The following is a 9,755-nucleotide window of genomic DNA, read 5'->3' on the forward strand; positions in this document are numbered from 1 at the left end:
TCTACTTGACTGCCTGTACAAAAAAGCAGACTAGAAATATAACACAATACAATGAAGCAAAAGGGTCTTCACATGGTGGACAGCTGAGCTGGATAAGCCTGTCTCCCTCCGTCTCAACTTACAAGTGGGAAAAATTAGGATTACAGTGAACGCTCGGGTTGCGAACATGATCCGTGCAGGATGCATTTGCAACCCACAGCAGCACGTCTGCGCATGTTGCAATTTGGCGCTGCTGTGCATGCGCAAATTGCAATTTAGTGCTTCTGCGCATGCATGACTGCCGAAACCTGGAAGTAACCTGTTCCGGTACTTCTGGGTTTCGGTGGTCCGTAACCCGAAGAAATGCAACCTGAAGCGTCTGTAACCCGAGGTATGACTGTACCGGTGATTGGAAACCTATGGTTCTTCAGATATTGTTGGACTACAACACCCATCAACCCTAACCATTGGTTGTGCTGGCTGGGGATGATGGGAGTTAGAGTCCAGTAACATATGGAACACCTCACGTTTCCCAATCCAAGGCCGAGGTGCCTTCAGCAAAGTGTCTCTTGACTTGATTCTGTTCATCCCAAAATATATAAGCATGTACAGAGGAAAGGGAAAGCTGAGGGTAGTTAAGATGCACTCGTAAGAAATCTGATTTCAAAAAGCGAGACTCCTGAGTAAATAAGAGTTGCTTCATCAAGCCGAATGGTGTCTACTTTGAGAAGCGGCGTCTCCCTGAGATCTCATGGGCAAGTCTTCCTAAGCCCCAGTATTGAAGGTCCTTTTTGTGAGGCTACCAGGGATTGAGAATTTCTATATTCAAAGTAGGTTCTTTACCAGTGTCCCTTCCCATAAGAAGGGTTGGGAAAAGGTAAAGTGAAGTCTTGCCCTCGTCAAAACAACAGCTGTTATCCCTGCTTGTTGAAATCAACAATTCTGAGAGAGAGACAGTGAATAACTCACCAGAAATTAGCAAGGACATAACAACTGAAAATACAGCTGAATACCAGTCCAGACAAATCAAGCTAAATCCACTCAGGTGGCTAAACATGAGTAGACATACCCTGCCTTGCTGACCCAGGGTGGGATATGCACCTTCACTTAGGAAAGTTACCAAACCTTGGCTGATCTGTAGCATGCTCTATAGGGGAGAAATGTTTGAGGGATTGACCTCCCACCAAGGAATGTTTCGATTTGGCACCATATGCAAATGGGAAAGGATATTTGGTGTTGGTCCTCAGTTCAGCAGCCTTCTCATTTGCCTGGAGCAATTCATCTTCAATTTTCTGCAGCTTTTGGAGGTTTGCATTCAGCTGCTGTTCCCTGTCGCAAAGTTTTTGGGCCACTTTCTCCTCTGCAGTCATGAGATCTGTCACAAGGAAAGGATAGGATACCAACTTTATGAAAGCACCCACTTCAGTTCTCCTGATGGTATTTAGGTAGCAGTACAAATCAACCCTCTTCCAGAAAACATTTGGGATCATCTGTTCTTTTATGACAGCTGCTTTTAACAGATTTCTACTGTCAGAAATGTACTACTTTTGCAGATACTTGATTTTGTATTAAATTGTATGTGAGACAGACAGACATATAATTGCACATATATTTGCTACCTTTTAACAAAATGCAGCCTATAAATGTTTATCAGCAAACAAACATTATTACTACTAATGGCAAAGCCCCACTGGAATCAAACACAGCCATACTGAGAATCCATGAACATGAGGATATTTTTTTACAGAAGACCCTCTGGATCCTTTCCAACTCTACAATTCTATGATTTAACAAAAAGATCAGTTGGTGAGATTTGGGAATAACTACGCTGTGGGTTAAACCACAGAGCCTAGGACTTGCCGATCAGGTCGGCGGTTCGAATCCCCGTGACAGGGTGAGCTCCCGTTGCTCTGTCCCTGCTCCTGCCAACCTAGCAGTTCGAAAGCACATCAAAGTGCAAGTAGATAAATAGGTACCGCTTCGGTGGGAAGGTAAATGGCATTTCCGTGTGCTGCTCTGGTTCACCAGAAGCGGCTTTGTCATGCTGGCCACATGACCCGGAAGCTGTACGCCAGCTTCCTTGGCCAATAAAGTGAGATGAGCGCCATGACTGGACCTAACGGTCAGGGGTCCCTTTACCTTTACTATTCTTGAATGTTTCCAAGTTGTGGGAAGCGAGTTACCAGCTAAAATATTGTGGCCATCTGTGGAACTGTTTGTTCAAAAGGATGCGGAGAATCCATCAGGGCCAAAGATTTTCCTGCCTTCAAGTTTTTAATTACTTCCTTCATCTCCTCTTTTGATACTTCCTTTTTCATACATTTGCTATCCTCCTTTAGTATAGGTGTCTAAAAAAAATCTTCATTTCTTTTAGAGGGGAGAGGTGGAGGAGTACAGTGGAGAAAAACTTTCTAAATTCTGCAGATATTAATTTTGCTATGAATATTATTTATTTGTGTAGCCTAAGCCATTACAAAAAGCAAGCTACATAGAACAAAGTACATTATACAGCTAAAATAATTACTAAAACCAGGCATTCTGTCAGATAAAAGTTTGCTCCCCTGAATAATGTTACTTATCATCCCCTCAAACCTTTCTCCTTAAAATTACCACTCTAAGGCAAAACAAGCCATTTTTTCCCCCAGAAGTATAGGAGGACTTGGCCCCTAAATAAAGTTAATCAGGTACCCAATTGATCTCTCAGCTGCAGGATTTGCACACAGACAGAATTAAAGGGAAGATGAGGCTGGTGACAACTACTTGAACTGACTGGATAGTATGCCAAACCAACATTAGGTCTCCCTTATAATAAACCCCAATTTCATTAAGAGAAAAAGCACCCAAGAGTGAGAGAGAAAAAGGATGAGATTCGTGTTAACCCTATCAGTGTCTAGATGAGAACTGCACGCACACTCCGGCCCCTCACAAGTACATCTCTGCAACCAAACTGCAACGTGCCAAAGAGAGCTGGTAGGAAGCTACCCATCTAGCAAATAGATTCAGAATAGTTCAGGTTTTGAACATAGCTCCACACTTTCACCAAATTCCAAACAGCCCTTCTCTCTTCCCTCCTCTCCCCATTTCCCATGATGCACTTGTGAATCAACAAAATTCAGCTATCTCCAACCACGGAGTTCCTTTTTAAAAAAAATATAATATTTACTATATTTTCCATTTTAACAATCCAATAAAAACCACATTAAAACCTTCCAAATTATAGTACAATCAAATAATAATAATAATAATAATAACAATAATAATAATTTATTATTTATACCCCGCCCATCTGGCTGGGCCTCCCCAGCCACTCTGGGCGGCTTCCATAAAAACCAAAAATACAGTAAAATATCACACGTTAAAAACTTCCCTGAACAGGGCTGCCTTAAGATGTCTTCTGAATGTCAGGTAGTTGTTTATCGCTTTGACATCTGCTGGAAGGGCATTCCACAGGGCAGGCGCCACTACCGAGAAGGCCCTCTGCCTGGTTCCCTGTAGCTTTGCTTCTCGCAATGAGGGAACCGCCAGAAGGCCCTCGGCGCTGGACCTCAGCGTCCGGGCAGAATGATGGGGGTGGAGACGCTCCTTCAGGTATACTGGACCGAGGCCGTTTACGGCTTTAAAGGTCAGCACCAACACTTTGAATTGTGCTCGGAAACGTACTGGGAGCCAATGTAGGTCTTTCAAGACCGGTGTTATATGGTCTCGGCGGCCGCCCCCAGTCACCAGTCTAGCTGCCGCATTCTGGATTAGTTGTAGTTTCCAAGTCACCTTCAAAGGTAGCCCCACGTAGAGTGCATTGCAGTAGTCCAAGCGGGAGATAACCAGAGCTTGCACCACTCTGGCGAGACAGTCCGCAGGCAGATAGGGTCTCAGCCTACGTACCAGATGGAGCTGGTAAACAGCTGCCCTGGACACAGATTTGACCTGTGCCTCCATGGACAGCTGTGAGTCCAAAATGACTCCCAGGCTGCGCACCTGGTCCTTCAGGGGCACAGTTACCCCATTCAGGACCAGGACCAAAAAAGCCACATATTCAATGCCTGTCTGTCCACCATGGTGAACGGCTGTGCCCATTCGAACAGAGCCTTTCCATGCGGCTAATTTAGGATAATAGGGGAGTAATTATCCTCCAAAAAAACCCCCAGGGCCAGGGGGGGCTGCTCCACCCGCAGATCATTCCATCTTGAAGGAATGCGGGGGGCGGCGGCACTGGGTGCAATCCATTGTGCGTTTCGGCAACTCTCCAAAGCTGTTGCCATGAGCGGAGGGCACCTGTTCTTAAGATGAAATTTGGACTTAATTAACAGGCATGCTCTGAACTAGGAGGAATAAAGTATTCTGCTAACTGAATCAACCACTGAGTGCCAAGGTTTCGACCTGAAGAAGGGCTTTCATTGTGATCGGATTGGTATGTTTGGGGAGATGAACCTGCATTATTTTCTCTTGATATATTATGCATTTGTTGTTTTATTCGGCAAATCTCCCCCAAAAGACTGACTGTTTGAAATACGCAAGCGGGATTGAAAGAATATCGTTGTTATTGTTATGGTTTAACTACAAAATTGACTGTGTGAAATTTTGACAAGATTCTGACAACGATCCTCAATGGAATGATAAAAATAATTCTTGATGGGAGTTACAGTGTTTTCGCTGAGGCATCAGCTTGTTACCAGCCGGAATGAGATCACAGAAGGGAATTTTGGATATCTGCCTGGCGCTAATGGTGGAAGGCTAGATCTCCCTTTGTCTTGGATGTGACACATTGAGTTTTACCTTTGTGTGCAGAAACCGAAAGTAGCTTCGCTAAGGATTTTGGATTAAAACAGGAAAATAAAGAGAAGAAAATTAAAAATATTTCACACAGAACTACAATGTACTAACCCGCTTGCTAAACTACCGGTAATTCAGAGGCTGGGGGAGGTGAGCCTCCATTATCCTCTTTTGATATATGTTATATTTGCTGTTTAATTCAGCAAATCTTTCCCGAAAGACTGGCGTTTGAAATGCAAGCAGGATTGAAAGACTATCTTGTTATTGCCATCGTTATGGTTTAATCACAAAATTGACTGTGTGAAATTTTTATTACGATTCTGGCAACGATCTTCAATGGAATAGTATAAAAAAGGGAAACCGAAAGTGAGTTGCTGAGGACTTTGGATTACAACAGGAAAATAAAGAATTCACAGAGAACTGCAATGCACTAACCCACTTGCTAAACTAAATCAGAGTGCTAAAAAATAAATGAAGGATCAACATCAGGAACATTTTATTTGGACTATTTGGACTAATTAAGAAAAGCAGTATGAGATTAGATCATCACCCCCTGAACTTCAGAGCATGGAAAGTCACCCAAAAGATATATAATCCAACCATGGAGTTCCTATGCAGGCAATGATCAGACTAACACCTGATAGTTAAACTTCACTAGTGGACTAGGAACATGTGGTGCTATAATGTTCATCCAACCCCAAGCAAGTGCAAAGACCCTGGTCTATACAGGGTTTCAATACATGAGGGCTGGTATTCAGCTAAGTTTTGCTAAGGGTAGACCCACTGAAATTAATGGGCCTAACTTAGTCATGTTCATTAATTTCAAAGGGTGTACTGTAGAGTACAGTAGTACCTCAGGTTACATATGCTTCAGGTTACATACGCTTCAGGTTACAGACTCTGCTAACCCAGAAATAGTGCTTCAGGTTAAGAACTTTGCTTTAGGATGAGAACAGAAATCATGCTCCAGCAGCGCAGCAGCAGCAGGAGGCCCCATTAGCTAAAGTGGTGCTTCAGGTTAAGAACAGTTTCAGGTTAAGTACGGAGCTCTGGAACAAATTAAGTACTTAACCTGAGGTACCACTGTAAAACTTATCTGAATAACACCCTATCTGTTATATACAACTTACCGTATTTTTCGCCCTATAGGATGCACCAGCCCATAGGACGCACCTAGTTTTTTGGGGGGGAAATAAAGAAAAAAATTTTGATCCCCCCCCCAGCCGCGGCTTCAGCGCGCCCCGCACACCGGGCAGCAGGCTGCTTGCTATCCGCAGCCTAGGGAGCCCTGCGGAGTTCCCGCGGGCTCCCCAGGCTTGCTGATAGCTTCCTGAAGCCTGGAGAGCGAGAGGGATCGTGCGCACCGACCCCTCTCGCTCTCCAAGCTTCAGCGAAAGCCTGCATTCGCCCCACAGGACGCACACAGATTTCCCCTTCATTTTTGGAGGGGAAAAAGTGCGTCCTATAGGGTGAAAAATACGGTAGATACTGGTGTTCCAGGCCCCGACGTGCATAAGCATAAAATCACATAAATGGGGAGCACCCTCTAAAAAGCCTCTTAAATGGTCGCCACCTGTAACAAAATTAAGAGATACATAATATCACACCCAGTAACATAATCATAACTGCTGCCATGCAGTTAGAGGGAAAGGTGTACCTTTCAGCAGCTGGGCTGTGCTCTTTTGAGTATCCCAGAGCTTGTTGAGCATCTGCTCCTCTTTCACTAGAGTCTCCTTCAGGATTTCTGCTCCATTGGCTCTTGTCATCATTTCAAGCAGCTGTTTGGTCCTTCTGTCTAGATGTTGTAACTCTTCACTGAGGGCAGCCATTGCACCTATTAATATGCCAAGCTAAAGGGCAGGGGGAAGAGGGTCAGCATTTGGGGGATTCTAAGGCATGCAATCTCCCAGCAATTTCCAGAGGAAGGGTGATCTCCTGCTTGATCCCCCCCACCCAAAGTCCCTTTGCATAAATGCCAAAAGTGGCAGCAAGTTATGGACGAGTCATCCAATATGGGCAAAACAGGGTGGAAGCAGCAGTGTGCCTTACCATTTCTACTGTTCCCAGTAGGGAAAGACAAAAGACCAACCCATTATTATTATTAAAAAGTCTCAGCCTCAGGACGTATCTGCTACAAAGGCTTTCTACCAGTTTTTACAGTATTTGGCTACCCAACACCAATGTAGCCAAGTGCACTTGTAAATCATTATTATTATTAGATGGATTACCACCAGAAGCATACAAAAGCTTCCGAGCATGCATCACCCTGGGATTTTGTTTCCTCTCATTAATATATTTCTGTTTTCTTGCAACCACAGATTTCCCCCCATGGAACGCCCTCCCATCAGATGTCAAGAAGATAAATATACAACTTTTAGAAAGACATATGAAGGCAGCCCTGTGTAGGGAAGTTTTCTGGGCAACCAAGTCAGATGGGCGGGTTTCGACAAATAATAAAACTATATTTTTCTCCGTGTGCCCTGCCCCCCACCCCACCCCACCCGCCCGTTCAATGCCGTATTCGGAGCAGTCAGTTCTTGCTGCCTCCCTGGCGCAAGAAAGGCGCCATACTCGGAAGGAAGCGTCAAAGGGGCTGCTCGAGGGGCACTGGGCGCCCGGCTATTGCCCCCCCCCCGCCGGCCTTTCCCTTCCTGCCCCACCAAAACCCCAGGTTCGTCGCCGGCACTCTGCACATGGTCTAAGGCGTCCTTGACTGAGCTGAGCCTCGAGCAATCAGAGCAGGCCCGGCGGACAGGGGCATGAGCGTAGCTACCCCCCCCAAAAAAGCACAAGTAAATAAACAAAAATGCCTAACTAAATGACCAACTGCACGGCAGATAACTTGGTTCCCCCTCCCGGCCCCCCCACACTTTAGGCCTAGCCCCCCCCCCTAAGTAAATCCTGGCTGCGCCCATGGACGGGGACACGCCTCACGTCGAACGGCGAGGTTCAGAAGCGAAGGACCCTCCTCGCTTGCCTTCCTGGCGTCGCCCGCGCGGATTCCGAACTCGGCGCCTCTGAAACGCTCAGCGAACAGTCCGCCCTGATTGGGCGCCGTCGAAACTCGCGAAGCGCTCACTGGCCGCTTCTGGAGTGACGTCACGCGCACGCGCGGCTCCGTCGTTCCTCTCCAAACCCTAATGATAGGGAAAATACAGCGGACTCCGCCCAAAAGAGGAATCATAGCCAATGGCCGTTTTCGATTCCCTCCCCCGGAAGTCCATGTCGTTGTGTCACTCTACACTTTCCCTCCCTAACTTTATGATTTCCCCCGCCTCAATAGCGGCCGGCTTCGTTACTCAAAGCGCATGCGCGCGCGACCGTTGCCAAGCCCGAACGTTTTTCTGCCTGCCGCTTGCACATACACACACCCGCCTTTCCTCTCGTGCGCATGCGCCCCTTTCCTCCTCGTCCTCCTTTCCTGCCCCGCCCTCCCGATAGCGCCGAGCTTCCACGCGGGCGACGCCTTCGCCGCGAAGAGACGCCAGGGGGCGCTGCTCTACCCCGACTCGGTTCCGCGATCGAAGCTGCTTTTCCATATACAGAACATTTTTAATTTTTTTTAACGTAATATTTAATATAAAAAAAATAGCTGCGAGACTCGCTTTTCTTGTAAACCGCATTTGCACAAACTGACCGCACCGAAAGCTTTATAGAGAAGAGGGTTCCAAAGGCGCGCAGTTTTGCTTGCATAGCTTAACAATTATGGGTCAGCAATAGTCTGAGCAGATTTTATCCTTCTTTTTCTTTTCTTTTTTACTGGAGACCACCAGAGAGAAAACTCAGCGCAAGACTGAGCCTATGAAAACCTATCCTGAAGATTCAGTGTCAAAAGCCGCTCCAGCAGATCAAGGAGCAGCTGACTGCCCTGTGAAGACAAAGAATCAGTCCAGCACCCCTCCCCTACATGCACTTTAACACATTTCATAGAATTATACAATCACGGAATTCTAGAGTTGGAAGGGACCCCGAGGGTCATCTAGTCCAACCCCCTGCAATGCAGGGATCTCAGCTACATCACCCCTGACAGATGGCAATCCAACCTCCGTTTAGAAACTTCCAGGGAAGGAGAGCCCGCAACTTTCCGAGGGAGTCCGTTCCACTGTCAAACAGGCCTTCCTGTCAGACAGTTCTTTCTGATTCAGAATCTCCTTTCTTGTAACTTGAACCCATTGGCTTGATTCCTACCCCTAAGAGCAGGAGAAAATGAGGTTGCTTCATCTTCCATCTGACAGCCCTTAAGATATCTGAAAATGGCTATCACTTCTCCTCTCAGTCTCCTCTTTCCCAGGCTAAACATACCCAGCTCCTTTAACCATTGCGATAGATAGATAGATAGATAGATAGATAGATGATAGATAGATAGATGATAGATAGATAGATAGATAGATAGCTTGGTTTCCAGACCCTTGATCATCTTGGTTGCCCTTCTCTGCACACATTCCAGATGGTCAATATGCTTCTTAAATTGTGGGGCATATAACTAGAAACAGTATTCCAGGTCTGGTCTGACCAAGGCAGAATAGAACGGTACTGACTTTCCTTGATCTGGACACTATACCTCTGTTGATGCACCCTAGAATAATAGCTTTTTTTTTTTTTTTTTTTGCTGCTGCATGGCATTGTTGACTCATGTGAAGCTTGTGGTCCACTAAGACCTCTAGATCCTTTTCACATGTGCTACTGGTAAGCCAAGTGTCCCCCATCTTATATTTGTGAAGATGGATATTCCTGCCTAAGAGCAGAGCCTGACATTTGTCTCTATTGACATTCATTTTATTAGTTGGGGTCCAGTTCTCCAACCTGTTAAGGTCCCAATTGTGTCTTCTGCGGTGTTAACTACCCCTTCCAGTTTGGTGTCATCTGCAAATTTGATGAGCAGCCCTTCAATTCATTCATGCAAGTTGTTTATAAACATGTTGAACAACACCAGGCCCAGGACAGAACCCTGCTGCACCCCACCTTGTCTCTTATTTCCAGGATGATGAGGCACCAAACATGAGCAC

The 9,755-nt window shown here is 45.9% G+C and overlaps 1 protein-coding gene across 1 annotated transcript in view; it reads right to left on the reverse strand.

The window, feature by feature from the left end:
- Nucleotides 1–8,018, reverse strand: part of SPC24 (SPC24 component of NDC80 kinetochore complex) — a 9,577-nt gene extending 1,559 nt beyond the window's left edge. Inside the window, exons 1-3 of the mRNA XM_083594229.1 lie at nt 7,727–8,018; nt 6,407–6,599; nt 1,210–1,354 (exon numbers count right to left, since the gene is read on the reverse strand). Of these exons, the coding sequence (XP_083450355.1) occupies nt 1,210–1,354; nt 6,407–6,599; nt 7,727–7,933 (545 nt within the window). The 5' untranslated portion in view covers nt 7,934–8,018. The remainder of the gene's footprint in view (nt 1–1,209; nt 1,355–6,406; nt 6,600–7,726) is intronic.
- Nucleotides 8,019–9,755: the final 1,737 nt, after the last annotated feature.

The sequence above is a fragment of the Podarcis filfolensis genome (genome assembly GCF_964270895.1).
Source record: "Podarcis filfolensis genome assembly, chromosome: 17".
Lineage (NCBI taxonomy): Eukaryota > Metazoa > Chordata > Lepidosauria > Squamata > Lacertidae > Podarcis > Podarcis filfolensis.